Source organism: Rhinichthys klamathensis, unplaced genomic scaffold (genome assembly GCF_029890125.1).
Source record: "Rhinichthys klamathensis goyatoka isolate OS25496 unplaced genomic scaffold, OSU_Roscu_1.1 h1tg000127l_1, whole genome shotgun sequence".
Lineage (NCBI taxonomy): Eukaryota > Metazoa > Chordata > Actinopteri > Cypriniformes > Leuciscidae > Rhinichthys > Rhinichthys klamathensis.
This window is the reverse complement of record NW_026606664.1, coordinates 3,273,564-3,294,832: the sequence shown is the minus strand read 5'-3', so window position 1 is coordinate 3,294,832 and position 21,269 is coordinate 3,273,564. Positions and strand designations below refer to the sequence as shown.

The following is a 21,269-nucleotide window of genomic DNA, read 5'->3' as shown; positions in this document are numbered from 1 at the left end:
ATATTTTTAAATTGATTAAAATAGAAAACAGTTATTTTCAATTGTAATATTATTTCACAATATTACTGTTTTTACTGTATTTTTTGATCAAATGCAGCCTTGATGAACATAAAAAAAAAAAAAAAAATTATTCCAAACTTGACCGGTAGAAAAACAAATAAATAATTCATTATTACAATTTTTTTTAGAGAAATAATGTAAAATCAGTTTTTAGATTTTACTAAAATTGGGCTCAACAATAATAATAAATTAACATAATTACACATTTCAGTAAAATCAGAGCACTGGCCATTTCAGTCTCATATCGGTCGATCACTCGACTTCATAATGGTGCATACAATCTTGATTTGACATATAGGTAAGGTTGGATACTCTTATTTATTAAAGGGTTAAAGCGTTACACAATACATTTTTAATTTTATGTGTTAATGTTACCTATGTTCTATCCCATGCTAAAGTATTTTGTATGATAGCACAAACTATGGGAAAGGATCTAACCAGTTGGTCTACTCAATTTATCATGTTTCTTTGTGAGAGTTACGATCAATCCTGAACACATCAAATCTGTGTATCTGCACTATGATGTGGGTGTAAATGTGAACGTGAAAATTCGAGATCATTGGGATTAACAGCTACATGAACAGTGATTCAATACTAGGCGGAAAAATATTGGCGAACACGTCCTCTGTCAGCTGAAGTCCACTGACTTTTGGTTTCTCCCTCCAGAAAAGCATTACTTTAAATGGCTTTCGTTTCGAAAAGTGCTGGACAGGAGTGGTCAAAGTACGGTGCACTTGGAGGTCGGACTGGGTCAGTGAGGGACCACTTCCTTTATGGAGGCGAGGGCAGAATGGATACGAACATGCAGTCTGTTCTCGAAGTCGTACCCGGTGTAGTTCTCCTGCAAGCAAAGGTAGTCACCATTTAATCTTAATTTACTGGCGTATTCAAGATACTGAAATCGCTGACAGTCATGGACTTACCTTGGCCTGAAGCAGTAATGATCTTCCTTTACTCAGAGTCTTAGGGCGAAAAAACAATAGTAAGTACATTTAGAAAAGATATATTTTATAATATAAATCACAAATGCACAATGTCAATCCCGATTTAATTACATTTCACTGTATTTTATTAAACTTAATAAAGAATATATAAGAGACACATCATGAGATTCATTCATGTTAGAGCAGTTATAAAAATAAAAATAAAACCTAAACTAGATAAAATTTAATCAGGACAAACCTAGATGTTGGCTCGAGAAAGACTGACCAGAAAGTCTAAAGTGGTTTTAAAAGACTAAAGTTTAAAGGTTTTCAGAAGGGATGCACCGATACCGATACCAGTATCAATATCGGTTTGAAGGTTTTCAGTAGGGATGCACCGTTACCAATACCCGATACCAATACCAGTATCGATATCGGTTTGAAGGTTTTCAGTAGGGATGCACCGATACCAATACCTGATACCAATACCAGTATCAATATCGGTTTGAAGGTTTTCAGTAGGGATGCACCGATACCAATACCTGATACCAATACCAGTATCAATATCGGTTTGAAGGTTTTCAGTAGGGATCCACCGATACCAATACCAATACCAGTATCAATATCGGTTTGAAGGTTTTCAGTAGGGATGCACCGATACCAATACCCGATACCAATACCAGTATCAATATCGGTTTGAAGGTTTTCAGTAGGGATGCATCGATACTAGGGGTGTGACGAGATCTCGTGCCACGAGATCTCGCGAGACTAAATATGACGAGATTTCTCGTTGAGTGAAAAAGCTGTCTCGCGATATCCCCATTAATATTTCACCGCTACACTCACATTCGCCTAAACTATCGTTTTGTTGTTTTTATAAAAAAATAAAAACCATTAGCCTATAAACTAATGCAAAAGTCTGCTCTGCTCATCCAGCACGAGTTGCCGTTGCAATCAGTGCAGCACGAATCACAGTTCACTGATCGCGTGACGATGGCGGAGGATTCGTTGCGCAACAGACTAAACGTCTGATAATGTCTTATCTTGTAGAATGCGCGCTCAGCACCGCTGCTCCCTATACGCCGGTCACGAATTTGTAAGTTAAAGTAAAACACAAGCTCCCTGATGTGCATTGCGCACAAATTAGGCTGTATACATACAATAATCCGTCTCCCAATACCCATCTCTGGACTGTTTATTTGCGGCTATGGTCTCTGTTGGCACTGCGAATATTGAGAGAGTACTGTAACGTATAAAGGACAACAGACAAGGGAGGCTCCGTTTCTGAACTTATAATCGGAACGCAAGAACAACTGTAGAGACAAACACACCAGCCTCGTTTCTCTCGGCCTTTTCCGAACTCACCGCATTAACCCTATAACTGCCGGTGCAAAATAAAACCGCAATTTCACAACAATTATAAAGAGTGTGTGTGCTAACTTTGATTATGGTTGCACTTGCACTTATTGTTTGCACTTAATAAGACTAAGAGAAACCAGTTATTTATTTTTGTTATTTATACGGTTTTTATTTCTCTGTTAAATGTATGTAAAGGAGTTCAGTTAGGAGGTTACACACAGCCTCAATCAGAAGTTCTGAAAGCTCTTAAATGTACAGTAAGGTCTGAAGAGACTAATGTGAAATCATACAGGAGAAAAGCCAGTCAATAAAAACCTTTTACAGTGCTTGTATATTGTTTTCTTTCAATGCATTTGATAATTCATACTCATAAAGTAGACCTGAAATGACATGCATTAGAAGATTATTAGTTAAAACATTGAAAAATGCACCTGCATGCTATTTTTCCAGTCATGAATTTTGTCATTGAGGATTTCTGAAAAATTGTGCAAAAATCTCGTCTCGTCTCGTTCTCGTGAACCCAATCTCGTGTCTCGTCTCGTCTCGTGAGATAAGCGTCTCGTCACACCCCTAATCGATACCAATACCCGATACCAATACCAGTATCAATATCGGTTTGAAGGTTTTCAGTAGGGATGCACCGATACCAATACCCGATACCAATACCAGTATCAATATCGGTTTGAAGGTTTTCAGAAGGGATGCACCGATACCAATACCAGTATCAATATTGGTTTGAAGGTTTTCAGAAGGGATGCACCGATACCAATACCAGTATCAATATCGGTTTGAAGGTTTTCAGAAGAGATGCACCGATACCAATACCAGTATCAATATCGGTTTGAAGGTTTTCAGTAGGAATTGTATGGTTGGTAGGTTCTACCAGATGGTTGCTAGAACATATCATATTGCTAGCATGTTTCAGATGATAGATATAGAAATACAAATAATTATATAATAAATGAATTCGAAATAATTATTAATTACAATACAAAATATTAAGCATATTAAGAAATAGTAAAAATCCAATAAATATATTATTAATATAATTTCTTAATAATTCTAGCTGGTTAATAAAGAACATACAAGAACCACACCATGAGATTCATGTGGTTTTGGTGTGATTTTTTAAATAATACCACACAAATGTTTCTAAAAGACACTTCTGATTTTGCACGTAAATAGAGTCAAGGTTAAAATAAAGTCTACTGGAAACTGAAGGCACTATATTTAAGTATTTCTGCATCTCTCAAACTGAGAATAAATTGATTCTGAATGTCATTTACCTCAGGTTTAGCCAGTAACACGCAGCCCAGCTCATAGCAGGAATATGGCTGCACGTAACTGTTATTCAGACGGCCGTATTCGTCCTGCGCTGCCAGCTGGAACGACTACAAACAAAATCAAATCAAATCAGTATTAAGTACTCTATGTGAGCGGATAAACAAGATTAAACCTGTGCCAGATCATTCCGAAACATTTTTTAAGCTTGCCAACTTCTGCATTTTGTAACATTTGTCCCCTGAAATCTATTTGTAAACTGTTTTTGGGTACTAAGAAACTATTTTAAGACATTTTCCTCCCTCTAACTGATCCTCAGCATCAAATATGTCTGTTCTGTTACTGTACCTTTAAGACATGTATAGGTAAATGACCTTAGTTTGCATGCACAAACCTGATGTGACTGAACAAACCTGAACAGCATCTTTAATATTTCCAAGACATTTCTGAATAGCACCAAGCAGCAGGTGTTTTAGGCCCAGGCTTGAGGGGTCATCCAGCCCCTGTAGCACTGAATACAGCATCAAGATCAGTGTTATAATGAGGGAAGAGGCGCTCAGAGCTGACTGACAGGATGCATTGCATCTCGCTTTAAGTCGCGGTTCTCTTTACCTTGGTTCATAAGCTGGAGTTTGGAGGAAGAGCAGTTTGGAAGAGCTTTCCATAAGTATAGCACCTCCACAATACCCAGAATGCAAAGCTCTCGAGTAAGGGGGACTTTCCTCAGTTTCTCTGCCTAGTGGGACAAAAAGTTGAAAAAAGGGTTTAGAAATAACTAATAAAATTAAAATAAATAAAAATGGTTATACAATACTAACATAATTATTAACATAAAAATAAGTTATGTCATCAGTTATGAGTTAAAATTCAAAATAACTATGATTGTAAAAAAAAAAAAATACATACATATACATATATATATCATATACAAAAATTGTTTATACATGAGCATAATGTATATATTTATGTGTGTGTGTGAGAGAGAGAGAGAAACGTAATATTTATAAATTATAGTTATTGTTGTATGGTTATCATACAGAAATAAATAAATAATTACAAAATACTATATAATAAACAATCAAAATTGTTTATACATTCAATATTTACATAAATGTAATTAATTTATTATTAAGTATATATTTATATATTTTTTATACATATATAATATAAATAAATAATGTGTGTGTGTGTATGTGTGTGTGTGTGTGTGTGTGTGTATATATATATATATATATGTGTGTGTGTGTGTGAGAAATGTAATATTTATAAATGATAGTTATGAGCTTAAGTTTATATATAAACTAAAACTTTAGCTGATAACTATAATTGTAAAAATACAATTAACAATACACATAAATAAATAGATCAATACGCAAATAAAAAAGGTTTATGCATTCAATATATTTACATAAGCTAAGCATTATTAATTTCTTATTAATATAACAATTATTTGTATATTATAAATTGCAATAATTACAATTATATATATATATAATTTATAGTAAATTATAGTAATTATGAGTTTGAGTTTATATATAAACAATTTCTTCTTTTTTTAACTTATAATAACTTTATTAAAACATTATTATAAATGAATAAATTACTGGAAAAAGGCTTGATATAATAGAAAATAACTCACTCTTTTCAGTGCAAACTGCTCAATCTGATTGTTCTTGCGTTTAAAAAGCTTCTGGACATCTCGAAAAACAGCTTTGGCTCCCTCTAGATCACCAGAAGCCCCCTGACATACTTTGGGTTGAGACGTAAAAGCTTTCATTAAAACGGTTATTTTAAAGAGACGTTGGAGAGAGTTTGACAGAGAACATAATCTGACCTCCAGTGAGATAAGCATAGTAACACTGCGACCATCGGGATTCATTCTTCAGTCGCTCAAAAGACCTGAAGGCATCTTCAAAGTTCATCTCTATCATGCTGCACCAGCCTGCAAATAGAATGATACATGAAACACTGAAATATTAATTGGTCGGAAACTTTGTACATAGGATTAAGTGCATGTGTTTTTCTAAATGCATATTCTTTTTCTAAAATGGCAGTTCTAAATTCAATCATATTACTTCATTAAATCGAGCACCGATTCTTTTCTTTCTAAAATGAAAGACAACTACGAATTTGTACCTATTTCATAGAGGCACACGTGTTGAATCTCTCTTTGGTCTGAGGCAAACTCCAGAGCATCCTGAAATGACGCCAGCGCACTGTTGATTTGGCACTGAAAAAGAAAAGAAAAAGATACATATACTATCAAATTGATTAAATCGCATCTATTATAAAAGTTTGTATATATCTAGTAATATCTATATACACTCACCGGCCACTTTATTAGGTACACCTGTCCAACTGCTCGTTAACACTTAATTTCTAAGCAGCCAATCACATGGCGGCAACTCAGTGCATTTAGGCATGTAGACATGGTCAAGACAATCTCCTGCAGTTCAAACCGAGCATCAGTATGGGGAAGAAAGTTGATTTGAGTGACTTTGAACGTGGCATGATTGTTGGTGCCAGAAGGGCTGGTCTGAGTATTTCAGAAACTGCTAATCTACTGGGATTTTCACGCACAACCATCTCTAGGGTTTACAGAGAATGGTCCGAAAAAGAAAAAACATCCAGTGAGCGGCAGTTCTGTGGGCGGAAATGCCTTGTTGATGCCAGAGGTCAGAGGAGAATGGCCAGACTGGTTCGAGCTGATAGAAGGGCAACAGTGACTGAAATAACCACTCGTTACAACCGAGGTGTGCAGCAAAGCATTTGTGAAGCCACAACACGCACAACCTTGAGGCGGATGGGCTACAACAGCAGAAGACTCCACCGGGTACCACTCATCTCCACTACAAATAGGAAAAAGAGGCTACAATTTGCAAGAGCTCACCAAAATTGAACAGTTGAAGACTGGAAAAATGTTGCCTGGTCTGATGAGTCTCGATTTCTGTTGAGACATTCAGATGTTAGAGTCAGAATTTGGCGTAAACAGAATGAGAACATGGAACCATCATGCCTTGTTACCACTGTGCAGGCTGGTGGTGGTGGTGTAATGGTGTGGGGGATGTTTTCCTGGCACACTTTAGGCCCCTTAGTGCCAATTGGGCATCGTTTAAATGCCACGGCCTACCTGAGCATTGTTTCTGACCATGTCCATCCCTTTATGGCCACCATGTACCCATCCTCTGATGGCTACTTCCACCATGTCACAAAGCTCTAATCATTTCAAATTGGTTTCTTGAACATGACAATGAGTTCACTGTACTAAAATGGCCTCCACAGTCACCAGATCTCAACCCAATAGAGCATCTTTGGGATGTGGTGGAACGGGAGATTCGCATCATGGATGTGCAGCCGACAAATCTGCGGCAACTGTGTGATGCCATCATGTCAATATGGACCAAACTCCCTGAGGAATGCTTCCAGCACCTTGTTGAATCTATGCCACGAAGAATTGAGGCAGTTCTGAAGGCAAAAGGGGGTCCAACCCGTTACTAGCATGGGGTACCTAATAAAGTGGCCGGTGAGTGTATGTGTGTGTGTGTTTGTTTGTATGTATGTACTGTATACATATTATATATATATATATATATATAATATATATATATATATATATATATATACACACACACATAATATATTTACAAACTTATGTTAAAGGGGTGGTTGATTATGATTTCACTTTTCTAACTGTAGTTAGTGTGTAATGTTGCTGTTTGAGCATAAACAACATCTGCAAAGTTACGACGCTCAAAGTTCAAAGCAAAGGGAGATATTTGCTATTAAAGAAATCACTTTTTAAGGACTACAACAAACGGCTGGAAGGAACTACACGAGCTTCCTCCCGGGTTAGTGACATCACCAACCCTAAGATTTGCATAAACCCCGCCCTCAGGAACGTGATTTATAGATTATCATGACAGAATATGCTAACCAATGACACATAAGCTACATACGTTCATCAACTAACCATTCAGAAATGTTGCATCTACATGTTTTCACTTCTTCTCGAGTCTCTCCATCTTTCTGACTCCGGATTGAACATAAAAGGCTAAAAGTTTTTGAAATTTTCAGCGCGTGTGTGAGGTAATCAAAGCTGCTAACACAGGAGCTCTTGAAGCTCCGCCCCCTGCGCCGGGAGCAGCAGCTCATTTGCATTTAAAGGGACACACACAAAACGTTTTGTGCGTTTTTGCACACCCTCAAAAAGTGACAATTTTAAAATCTGTGGGGTATTTTGAGCTATAACTTCACACACACACTCTGGGAACATCAGAGACTTATTTTACATCTTGTGAAAAGGGCATTATACCACCCCTTTAATCGATTTGACAGCACTAATATATATATATATATATATATATATATATATATATAAAATTAAGCATTGTAGGCAGTGTATCATCTGTAATCGAGATACAATTATGTCTATGAATAATTATAGTATATAATAATGTGGCCTGATTTAACTCGTGACACATGAAACACTGTATCATCTTGTATCAATAGAATTTTGTTTTTCTCTTTGTATACGAGAGGTTTAATATTAATGGTTGGCTTGGATGCCTTCCACTGCATCAAACACAGCCACTTAAAAAGAAAGTAATTGCGGTGGTTGCATATTAATTCAATATCCTGGAAGAATAAACCGCACTATTATTTCAATTATTTGATCATGTCAATGGATTATCAAGCACCAAGCATCTGCTCTAATGAAACAGTGATGCGAATGAATGGCCACCTCTAATCTCTGCACCCGTCCCCTGAAGAAGATGAAGAGAGAGGAGTTTGGGTAGACCATTGCCTTCTTCTGCAGAATGGCTTTAGCCTCCAGGAGCCCCGCGCGCGAATCAGAGCCGTCCAGGGCAAAGAAGGGCTGCACTACGGTGTGGTACCACAAGAGAGCCAAACTGAGAGAGATAACATGAGAAAAGAAGTGAAAGTATATATAACAACACAGTTTGGATGTTTATTAGTTGTGTTTGCTAATATATTTGGTTTGTACAAACTACACAAATGCTACAGCGACGTCGATTCGAAAAAAAGCAGCGTCTATTCATCTGAAGAGCAATTTGGGAGGGTTTTGTCCCAGGTTGGATTAAGTATGCTTAAATTCATCTCTATTATTAGAGCTGCTCCGCAATCTGTCAGCCCCTGGCCATGAACAACAACTGAGAACTATGCATCTCAGAGAAGTGAAAAAAAAGCTTAAGAGCAATTCAGTTCAATGTAGTTAATAGTAGCTCATGAATAAAATCTAACCTCTTAAAAACAAATCAAAATGAAGTAGTTTCTTCGATTTTATGAAAATGTTACTGTACGAATTGCCATATTTCTAGGGTGTTGTGGATGGTTGCCAGTGCGTTGCTTTGTGGAAGCTAGATTGTTCTGGGAGGTTGCTAAGTGGTTTATAAGGTGTTACATCTACATTTATGCATTTGGCAGACACATTTATCCAAAGCGACTTACATTGCATTTCAAGGTACACATGTACATTCTTATCAATTCATGCTTTCCCTGGGAATCGAACCCACTTTGGCGTTACAAGCGCCAACGCTCTACTGTTTGAGCCACAGGAAAGTGTTATGGATGGTCTTGCTACTAATAATCCTAGGGTGTTGTGGGTGGTTGCCAGGGCGTTACTATGTGGTAGCTAGATTGTTCTGGGAGGTTTTTAAAGGGGTCATATAATGGTACATGCACTTTTTCAAGTTGATTGTACTGAAATGTGTGTTGGCAGTGCCTGTACACAACCATCATATAATGATAAAAATCCATCCAGTGGTTTTGTTTTAATCTCCTTATATGTTTTCCCCTGCCTCAAATCAAGCCGTTCGACCGTGTGACGTCACACGATCGGACCCCCCTCCCGCGATTGTTGATTGATAGGCGCGTTTCAACACAGACCCGCCCTCGCTCGTGAGAGCTGTCAATCATAGTCTGCGCGGACCGGCGCGGTCATTGTTGATATGCTGGAGCACTGTCTATGAGCAGAATGGCGTCTAAGCGATTGTGGTGTTCTGTTCTTGGGTGCAATAACGAACACAGCAGTCATTTTAATGTTCCTAAATCCGAACCGCTGAAGACGCAGTGGTTGAGTTTGTTTTCGAAGGGAATATTCCACACGAGCAACGTCACTGCTCTCATATTTGCGCGAATCATTTCTCACCAGACTGCTTTATAAACGAGGATCAGTATAAAGCTGGTTTTGCTAAGCAGCTGCTCCTGAATAAAGAATCGGTACCAGATATTCGTGTTCCTGCTGAACCTCTAGAACAACTGAAGTGAGTGTAACGTTTTATTAAACTTTATATTAATATTTATATCTTTGCAAATCGCTTCACGATGAATGAGTCTAAGGTTTACACTCAGGGTACATTACTGCATGTTTTCTATGTACGACGTTCTCCATATAATTCATAATCCCACGTTTATAATGAACAACACGTTATGGTTATTGTGTTACAAACGTGTACGCACAGAACAGAGGGGCGGGGTGAGCAAAGCTCATGATCATTTAAAGTCATATGCACTGAAACGGCGTGCTGAAAACAGAGCTGTTTTTGACCAGGTAAAATAAGTGTTTTCTTACAATACTAATGAGAATTTTTAATTCAAGTATATTACAAACTTTTAATTTAGACCCTAAAGAATCATATTAGCTTGTACAAAAATGGCATTATATGACCCCTTTAAGCCTTTTCTAGGGTGTTATAGGTGGTTGCTAGGCTGTTGCTAGGTGGTTCATAAGATGTTATTGAAGGTCTTGCCACTAATAATGCTAGGTGGTTGCCAGGGCGTTGCTATGTGCTTGTTAAGCACTCACTGGTCTCACTGTCATTATACTAGGGCGTTGTGAATGGTTGCAAGGATGTTGCTATGTGGTAGCTAGATTTTTCTGGGTGGTTGCTAGGCAGTTGCTAGGATGTTCTGGGTGGTTGCTAGGCAATTTCTAAGGTGTTATGGATGGTGGTGCTTTACGATGGACTTTATGGAAGACCTGTAAGTCTATAGGTTTTTTTTTCACCCATTTTAAAAGTCTGTTGATAACTGGCTTCAAAATACAGTCTCATCTGCTTTTTTGATAATATTTGAATTAAAAATTAAATCGTTTTCATGTAAAATTCTTTAAAAAAGCCATACTTATGTTCAGTAATTATGAGTAGATGAGTCTGTGCTAGCATTTGCTCAGATGGCCTTTCCCTCTAATGCCCTTTATCTCTAATTGACCTTTCAGATGCCATCAATTATGTAACCCCAGTATGAAACCAGTTCAGCGGTGTGACAGCATGTGCTCATGAATACACGTCACTGCACAGCACATCATGAGCGAGGGATTTTATTCTGCGATGCAAGCGCAAAACATTCCCACAAATGCTAATAAGCAAACATAAAATCACGTCAAAAGCAGGATTGTCAATGCTAAGGTGTGGAAATACCAAAAAATGTTTGCTTACGTGGCGAGTGGTGCTTTCATATCTTTGCTCTCGCTGGCGTATGCTAAGGAGGCAAGACCTTGGTGACGGTCTCCAGGGAAGCCCAGCAGGTTGACAATTTTGAGCAGGTGAGGAGGCACCATCGAAATACACAAGTGAAAGAGCCCATAGCCAAAGCTGACGGAACCCTTCAGGCGATCCAGAATCTCTTCTGTTACCCGGCCGCCACTCTCAGTGGATGTGTTTTGGTTGGCCTGATCAGAGACCAGCGCCCCCTCCTGGTCGGAGGACCGTCTCCGGGAGGCTTCCTGCAGTTGGCTGATGTCGCTGTAGCATTTGTTGTACATTTTCCAGGCCTTACGGAGGATCCAGCCTCCTTTGATGTATGCTGATGGGCGACAGGTCATAACAACGTTAAATTAAAGAAAATGTGTTTACAACTCTAAAACACAATGTTCTACAGGATTATTAAGCCTTTTTAATATTTCTGGTGACAAGCCGAATCGTTTTTAATAATGTAAATCTGTGTATAGTTAAATTAATAAAATTTTTTAAAGGAAATGTATTTTCTTAATATTAATTTCCCAAGTAAAAATATAAAATGAAGGAAATTCAATTATGTACAATAAATAATAATAATAATAATTGCATGATTGAGCCTTCTGATATTTTGGTGACATGCTGAATTGTTTTTAATAATCCAAATCTGTGCACACTTAAAGTAATTTAAAAAAAAAATCATAATTTTCTTATTAATAATACTCATAATACTTATTATTGAGATATGAATACTGATTATACATCATTTTCAAATATAATCTAAAAAATGATTACATAAATAAATGTTTAAAATGTTCTATGGTTTAAAAAAAATAAAACGGTACATCACATCTGCACTTCTATACTCTGTAATATTTCGAGTTTGTTCATCCTTGTTTAACCACCCCAAAAAAACAACTCTACATGTTGGCATGCAAATGACGTTTCAAGCTGGTTTTTCGAATGTAAAAAGTAAACATGCAGGAATCCACCTGAGAGTTCCTGTTTGACGAAGGACAGCACGGCGAGATAAACCTGGCAGTCAGCCACGATGATCTGTCTCTGAAGACGATCCACAATAGCCACTGATCTCTGCGAGTCCATCTGGCACCAAGATAAAAAGCACGAATGTGTGAAGAATTTTAATGCGAGGAATCTGCATTCCATCCGCTCACACTCAAACAAACAAAACTTACGCTCTTCTTGATTTTGTTGCGGATGGTCTCGATGACGCCGGTGTTTTCGCTCTCGCAAAGCTTTTCAGTGGTCCTCAGGTCATCGCTGGCCATCTGCATTTTTTCCTCCTCGAATGTCATCATGGCGTTCTATGATCATACGAATATTAGGGCTGCACAATGTTGGAAAATCTATTTATTTTTCTGCAATAATTTTCACCAGATGACCTGAATAGCTATATTTGGAAAGAATGAATCATACTAAAACAAGGGTTTTCAAAGTCAAAGACAGTGGGCCTTCCTTCTAACATAACTCTTTACAAGAACCAACTTAAACCTCTTTCATCTTCAGACAAAAATTGAGGAACAGATGTGTCACCCATTTTGAAGTTCATCTAAATGAGAAGATTGAGGACACCAAAATCTGTACACGCCCCTCAATAGTTACACCGTTACTTTCCATAACAGGAAGACCTTCTTAAAACATGACAAAAATGGTAATATCATTGTCGGAAGTCAGTTGAAAAATACAGACCAGAGAGTCGCAACAAAGGACCTTTTCTTAAAGTCTTGGTGAAATGGAAGCCGTGACAGATCCTTTTTTTCTGTATAGTGACGTACTCTACCGGTCAAAAGTGACATCATAATGACAAAAATCACAATTCACAACCTGAGGCACCAGCCTTGACATAAGAGGTTGTGACAAGGTCTGTTCCTCAACTCTTGAGGAGAAACTCATGCTTCGTTCGTACAGTATACTGGACACTGCACAGTAAAACACTGAACACCGTCTACTACTTAAAAAAAAAAATTGTGAAACAGTATGCATTAAACAACAATAAACATTTAGCCGTTTGGGTTTTCCATGCATGCTAAGTAAACTGTATAGTATAGTGTGCTTTTCCCATATCCCACACATTACCATTATTACGTTAAGGGCACTGCAATAAAATAGAATAGAATAGAAATTTCACTTTCGGGGAAAAATATCCTATAAAAACATCGAATAAAATTGAAAACAATGTGCTATGCTCATAAGAAATAAAATAAAATCCTTTAAAAATATCCTATACAAACGTAGAATGTGTATTTGCTATTCTCATACAAAATAAAATAAAAATTTGAAAAAAATAAAATAAAAATTTGAAAAAAATAAAATAATTTCACTTAAAATCTTACAATCTAAATAAAAAACAATGTTTGCTATTCTTCTATGAAATGATTTTTTTTTAAATCACTTCAAGAAAATGAATTTTATAAAACAGTTCAGATTTAAAACACTTATTTGCTACTCTCCCATCAAATAAAAACAATAGAATAAAAATGTCTTGCCAGGATTTCACTTCCTGTCCTCTCACTCCTATTAATGGCCAGAATGAAACGAGAGCAGCGCTGCAGGAAACAGCACCGTGGTTGGAGTATGAATGAGAGCATTTGCTGACTGTGTCATATGACAGAGATGGACTAGAAATGATGGGCTGATGTCAAACTAATTAGACAAGAAAACCACCTTGGGCTGTCCAGCTAATGTTACCACTACAGCTATTCATTTTGTTTTTCCTCAGCATGCTTTGTTAAACAGCTGGCTACTTGCCCCAATACATACAGGGTTAGCGGTAAAACTAGCAGGGTGGCTAATGTTCTGGGCAAGTATGAGCTTGAGGTTCAAACCCAAAAAGGAGTTTCACAAACTGGAGAGTTGTTGCTAGTATTACTTTCAGCCAATTCTTTGCCAAGCGTACTGAAAGTACTAACTAAAGGCCAATTTATACTTCTGCGTCGGGTGCGCGCAGTAGGTACGGCGTAGCATACGCACAGACGCGTACCATACGCCGTACCCTTCGCCGTAACCTGACGCGCACCTCCTCAAAAATGTAACTACACGTCGCGACGACGCAGACCGCAAGATCTGTGATTGGTCGGCTTGGTAGCATCGCGTTTCCTTCTATGCATTTCCGGCGTGTTCTTCTGCACCGCCCGCCATTTTTAAATTCTAAGTACAGCGAAAATGTTAAAAAAACTAAAAATTTACCTTTTCCACCTCTATAAGCTCCAACTCCAACATGATCTGCTCTCTTTCAGTCGGCATTGCTTGTAGTAACCTAAACTCAAAACAGCCGCGAGGAATCTTCTTCTTCTTGCCGCGAGGAATCTAAACACAGTGGAACATTAAAACCCTCCGCCGCCAACTAGCGTTTCGGCGCTGTACTGCAGAGCAACGCAGACCTAAACGCAGAAGTATAAATGCTCATGACGGCGTTGCCTACGTGCGTAGCCTACGTCGTACACTACGGCGTACACTCGACGCAGAAGTATAAATTGGCCTTAAGGGTACGTTTACACGAAAACGATGTACTAAAAATTTTAAAATCTAGCAAAAACGACTACAAACACTGTATTATTCATGCCAGGCCAGTGGTTCGCAATGACATTTGTAAAGAAACACTACGTGCCTGAATATAATTCATCCACATGATTTCACCGTTTTCACAAATTCGTGTTTTTGTAGTTTACACGGAGACCATACCAGTATCGTTTTCACAAATGTGCACTTTGAAAGTCTTTTAATGGAGTTCACTTACCAAAAAGCTGACAAAACTGGCACCGAAGCTCATCAGAGGACTGTGGGTCCTGCAGACAAAATAAGGAATCATGGGATATCACAAACCTTAGGTAATGAAAGTTTAGCCTTTTAAAAAACATGAAATATTCCAGAAAATATATATATTTTTTAATTTAAACATGGTAAAATGCATTATAGAGCTTAGGGCAATATATATTTGTTTTGGTGTCAGAAAGCAAAACAAAAATTAATACTACTTCATATGAATTATTAATTAATATTGAATAAATAGATACATTTTATACAAGTGGCAGGGATGTGTAGAAGTTTGTGAATGATGCGTAACTCTGTGCAGACCTGCTCATAAGATTATATTTCACATTAAACAAGGAATTACTGCATATAAAGCCAAAGCACTAAGCTCCTAATAGCATTAAACCTAATATCCATGATTCTTAATATCCTTAAGAATGTCTTAAGTAGCAGTTTCTTATGATATATAAACCCTCAGGCTTCGCAAATAATGATGTACCATATTTCTTCAGTTTTAATGCATTCGTTTAACATTTGATTTACTATTAACCATCTGCAAATCAGCAACAAGTCAAATAGATACAAATAAATAGGCCTTTTCCACTCAAAAAGGTGATTTTTATCTTTTCATCTCTGTGTGTGTATATTATCCGTCCATGTTATTGTGCAAGTTGGCGCCCATGCCTAGGGCCACATCAACCAGGCAAACAGCCATTCATCTAGTATGTACCAACCATTTTATTTATTTGATGTAGACAAAGAGCTGTCTATGTTCTCACGAGAAGGTTTGGCTGCATTATCCTTATTTTTGAAAAGCATTTGAAAAGCACCTATTAAATATGTTTGATAAATTATTCTGTAACAAAAATTAACAATGTTCATTGAACACCGGTCAAAAGTCAGTATCCCCTTTAAAATGGGGATTTTGGACCATTCCACCTTGACTGTATCCAACAATTACAATCATAAAACTATTAACAATATATTGAATTGATATTCATATCATTGTAATAAGAAGCTATTCTAAGTATTTATTTACCAGTGTTATGTTATTATACTTGAGATACTATTATGGTTCTTATTAAAATTTAGAATTATGTTTTATTTTTATATTGGTTTATTTGTCAGTTTTGGTAGTTTTTTTTTTTTTGTCTATATAGTTTATTCATTTTTATTTCAGTTTTAGTATTGAGAAATGTTGAAAGAAAGCAGAGTTTGTTTTTATTTTATCTCAGTTGACTTTTTTTATGGTTTTACTTTTAGTTAACTATAATAACTCTTTATATTTAAAGCTTAATTAATTCAAGAAACAACTATTCAACCCTGTTACCTGACTTATTGTAAGAATAAATTATCAAAAAAAAAAATGTAATGGGAAATAAACGTTTATCACTAGTAGGCCTATGTAGAAACTAACATTTGGTCCTGACTGAGTTGCATCTTAATTTAAGCTAAATTAATGACCCATTCTGTCTTTTTTTAATGATTTTTTTATAAATAAATAAATACTATGAATTTTGGTATTTAGTTAATGTACTGAAAGTGAGACATGTTCCAAATTATGGTAACAAAAACAGAAAATTCAGGAGGGATATATTTGACTTAATTTTATGCAAGTTTATGTGTGTGTGTGTGTGTTTAGGATAAACAATTGCTTAATTGATGATGGTGATGTTTAAGCGGGAAAAAATCAGTGTTCATTTGTAGCCTTGAGGCATGTCAAATATTTTGGTTATATTAAAATGAATAGAAATAGACAGGGCTGGCCAAATAATTTGTCTCCCATTTATGCAAACAAGGCCCATTTTATAATATACATAATAAAATCATAGTTCTTATACATCTTACCTGTATCTCTTGAAGAGCTCGTCGCTTTCTTTGAAGCCATTATTGAGCAGCATATTGATGCCTTGAAACGCCAGCTCGGCGTCATCGATCTGCTCGGCGCTCTCTTCAACCTGCTGCGGGGAATCAGGGCCTGCCATCCTCTCAATTTACTCCTTTATACGCAAAAAAAACTCGTTCTGCTGTAAATAAACCGAGGGGGAAAAAAACAGTCTGGTTGTTTTGTTCGCACGAGAAACGCGCCGAGTAAACAACAATCACCACAGGCGCGGTGCCGTGCGAAATGAAACGATATTTCCCTTACCAGTGCAGAGCAAACCGCTGGTGAAATGTCGTCTGGATAGCTTGATCCCTTCCGTGTCCGATCTGCAGTGCTAAGATGTTTTCAGATCCGCAATCGTCCCCTCCATCAGGCCGCCGTTAGCTATGAAATGTCAGCTTGTCGTTCGCATAGCAGCATCTCGCGTTACGCAATATTTAAAGGAGCAACAGTCAGAGAGCAGTGACGTTATTGTCCCGTGTGCGCTTCTCATTCACCCCACACTGAGGTGTTGTAGGTGATTGAGCCGATGCTGCTTTGAAAGAGAAGCTTGACAGCTTCCTCTGGAGTCTAGACAATAACACGCCCTTTGCCTCCAACCAGGAAACGACTAGCACGTTAACCCTTGCAGTTTCTCTGCCTGATTTGGATTCATCATAACACGAATCTTTTGAATCGGTTCACCAAGAAGAAGGCTGCGTCCGAAATCGCATACTTCCCTACTATAGCCTATAGTAGGCGAAAAATAAATGACATGTGTGACAAAATAAGTATGTCCGAATTCACAGTATACAAAAGTAGACAGAAAGTAGCCTACCCGAATCCCGATCTAGGTCTACTCCTTCGTGCGAGATTCTAAAGTGTGCATATGATGGACACCTTTCTACCCCATGAGGCCAGTGGAGGGGGTTTGTGAATGGCAGGGATGCAGCGCTGGTAGGTCACATAAGGGCAACAGGTTATTATAGTACGTCCAGATTACATTCATACAGTCATACTACACAGCAAACAAATTCATACTATATAGAACATACTTTTTTAGCGGTCATGAAGCAATTACTTATTCAAAATAAGTCAGTAGCACCTCATTGCAGTACACGAGATCCAGGGGGCGGAGTTGGATCCAGATCTAAGGGGTGGAGATGGGTAGGATTAGAGGTGGGGTTAGGGATCATGGGGTGGAGATGGGTAGGATTAGGGGTGGGGTTAGGGATCAGGGGGTGGAGAAGGGTAGGATTAGAGGTGGGGTTAGGGATCATGGGGTGGAGATGGGTAGGATTAGGGGTGGGGTTAGGGATCAGGGGGTGGAGATGGGTAGGATTAGAGGTGGGGTTAGGGATCATGGGGTGGAGATGGGTAGGATTAGGGGTGGGGTTAGGGATCAGGGGGTGGAGATGGGTAGGATTAGAGGTAGGGTTAGGGATCAGGGGGTGGAGATGGGTAGGATTAGGGGTGGGGTTAGGGATCAGGGGGTGGAGATGGGTAGGATTAGGGGTGGGGTTAGGGATCAGGGGGTGGAGATGGGTAGGATTAGGGGTGGGGTTAGGGATCAGGGGGTGGAGATGGGTAGGATTAGGGGTGGGGTTAGGGATCAGGGGGTGGAGATGGGTAGGATTAGAGGTGGGGTTAGGGATCAGGGGGTGGAGATTGGTAGGATTAGAGGTGGTGTTAGGGATCAGGGGGCGGAGATGGGTAGGTTTAGGTATATGTAAGGTGGGAGGAGTTGGATCTGGATCCAACTCCTCCCCCTGGATTTCGTGTTCTGCAGTAAGGACCATCTCAAATAAGTACCTACTCCAAATATGTGATTTCGGACTCAGCTGATGTATTCACTGATCCGTTTTCTGCATATCAGTAGGTGGCAACAAGCGAGTGCCTTCATTGAATTGTTCACGATTCTGTAACATTAATTTGATTGTCTACAAATCTACTGATTCCAGAAATAACAATAATTTGCCCTCCAGTTTGTTCGGTCAGTGCCACTCCGAGTCTCGTTCAGACTCAAAACAACAGGTGCGTCCCAATTCACGTAGGCTTAAAGGGGCATTATGCAGAAATCCCGTTTTTGTCAAACAGCGACCCCTAGAGTTACTGTGGAGTACTTGAATTTAATGTTACTGTCGTAAATACCACTCACTCAGAGCTTGACATGCCCTGTTACATAGTATACAATAGTACATTGTGTTTAATTTGTCGTTTAATGAGATATAATATATGTTGTTAGTGGTGAGAATTTTCACGTGATTAAATGCATAGATCCGACAATTTTAATGGTCCAGAGGCAGAACTTTTGCCAAGTGTGTCAGAGGTTCTGGGTTCTAATCGGTAGTAGTAGTATAGTTTATTTTCCTCATAAAAACCGATTGTTTATTAGTGGTTGTATTTCAAGCAGGGACATGTTTTTTGTGCATTAGATTTTGTGATTTCACCATAACAAAATATAGAGTCTCTCAGTCCCCGCAACTGATTCAGGCGCGCGTCACAACAGAACACTGTAACTTATCTGCACCACTGATCGTAGAGGCAACGAGCACTTTGCAGTCACTTGATTTCAAAAGTAACACATTTCAGATCGCCTCTTATTTAACAAACGAACGAAATGAATGCTCTACTACAGTTACCTGGAGATGTTTTATTTGTTTGTAATGGTAACGTTACATCCGTGCCGCGAGAAGTTTCAATGGGGACATAACACACCAGCAAATTACGCCTATGCTCGTGTCCGACTCCTCGCTCGGTCAGTCTGCCGTTTCCTCTTTCTCTGTTCCTCCGACAATGCTTTCCTAGCTTTCTGCATCTTATATGCCGGCTCAGCCATGACGATAGTGTGACAAACTCCATCCATCTACCTTGTTCCTGTGTGTATGTGTGCAGGTTGCCGTAAAGGATTATGTTACATCGCGAGAGCTGATATCACGCGATACTTCCTGACGCGGCCCGCCGCACCGAAGTTGCAAGTGAGATTTTTTCGCTCACAGGCACCAGGGGGGGTCGAGACGCCCACCATTCAACCAAGGGGGTAATCCATCGACCGGAAGTTGAAGCCGGCCGGGTGCCGCCATGTTGTAGCAGAACTTCACTTGCGTTAGCATTTCCATTGACTCCCATTCATTTTTGCGTCACTTTGACAGCGAATAACTTTACATCTGAGGCGTTTAAAGACTCCATTTGTCCATTATTTATTTCTAAAGAAACACGACAATGTATAAAGGGCTCCATTACCTTCTATGTTACACTATGGCCCCGTAGAAACAGATTTAGTGAAAATAGGCTAACGATTGCGTCATAACCACTCGACTCTCTGTCGCGCTGTACAGAAGTTACCGTACAGACAGGAGGAGAAGCTCGCTGGCAATCGGGGGGACGTCCCGTCAAGAGAGAAGCCCATAGATAATGAGTCCATAAAAGCAACGGAATACTTACTCCTGCTCACTCACGCCAAAGAACTCTTTGCTCAAGTTCCCCGTCTCTGCAAGATTAACGTTGGCAGTTTTCACGCACAGCTACTAGAAGAGTAACGTCTGTCAGACAGGTTGCTCACGTCATCAAGCTTAGTTTGAGTCGGTCTGAGTCTGCGCGTCAGGAACGGAAGTTCTGAAAAATCGCTAAAAGTGGGCTTCAACTGTCTCAACTGAGTTCCAATGAGATCGCTCTGTCCATTTCTTTTACTGTCTATGCATTCAACCCGAAAGAAGTTATATAACCATTTCAATAACTCTGAAGCTGTTCAGTTAAGCTAAAAAAGCTGCATAGTGTCCCTTTAAGCACTAGGCCTATTCTATGCCGTTTTGTAGTGAGTAGTGTTTTCACACTGAAAATTGTGAAAGTGAAATACCCGGATGATGCACTTAATTAACCTGGGGGTAAAATGAAGTGTGAATGTTGGGACACTTCATGCACTCGACTGTCGACAGCTTTAATTATTTTGCGGAAGGGAAAGGGGCTATCAGATTCCGATGCTGAATGACAAAATAACCTTATAAAATTCACACACAACACGGTTGAGTAGGCTACATGATTGTGCATAAGTACATAGTGTATAATTTGGGGCACAACTAACAATTCAATCAGTGGAGGGATTAAAAACAAATTGTCTGGATAGATTTACATTTTATTGAAACTAATTCGATCAGTTAAGTGTCTGTTCATTAGTTTCAGCCAAATGAAATGTGCCTTCACTGTTAGCCTACAATAATTCCACATTCACCGCACTCACGTGCATAACATAAGACAGAGAGCAAACGAGACAAAAATTAATGAGGAAAAGAAAGCTTTCTGTATGGTCTGAATGTGGAAGAACATATATTCACACATTAATGCACGTTATGAATAAATGATGAAAGTGCGGATAGACATATCAGTCTTTCTGCCCTGAACTTCTTGGTGTAGTGCATAGAACAGAAGACGTACCAGCTGTGTAAATACATTTATTTACACAAGAAGAAGCCACCCGGATGGCAAGAGCAAGCACAGTCAACCAATTCATTTTAAATATTTATTTCCATAAACTTTTTT

At 38.6% G+C, this 21,269-nt stretch overlaps 1 protein-coding gene across 3 annotated transcripts; it reads right to left on the bottom strand.

Moving 5' to 3' along the window:
- Positions 1-647: 647 nt before the first annotated feature.
- Positions 648-17,360, bottom strand: ttc39c (tetratricopeptide repeat domain 39C). Of its 3 annotated transcripts, none has more exons than XM_056256554.1 (15): positions 17,019-17,360; positions 16,718-16,896; positions 14,856-14,904; positions 12,295-12,423; positions 12,091-12,202; positions 11,081-11,447; positions 8,365-8,533; positions 5,760-5,853; positions 5,458-5,565; positions 5,263-5,372; positions 4,236-4,359; positions 4,037-4,134; positions 3,629-3,733; positions 984-1,022; positions 648-901 (listed from the first exon to the last, which is right to left on the bottom strand). In XM_056256554.1, exons 2-15 carry the CDS (start codon positions 16,852-16,854, stop codon positions 812-814), a joined length of 1,731 nt encoding a protein of 576 aa, XP_056112529.1. In that variant the 5' UTR covers positions 16,855-16,896; positions 17,019-17,360; the 3' UTR covers positions 648-811. The 3 variants fall into 3 exon arrangements, with proteins under 3 accessions (XP_056112529.1, XP_056112530.1, XP_056112528.1); XM_056256555.1 differs by having other exon boundaries at positions 16,718-16,869; XM_056256553.1 differs by having other exon boundaries at positions 16,718-17,360.
- Positions 17,361-21,269: the final 3,909 nt, after the last annotated feature.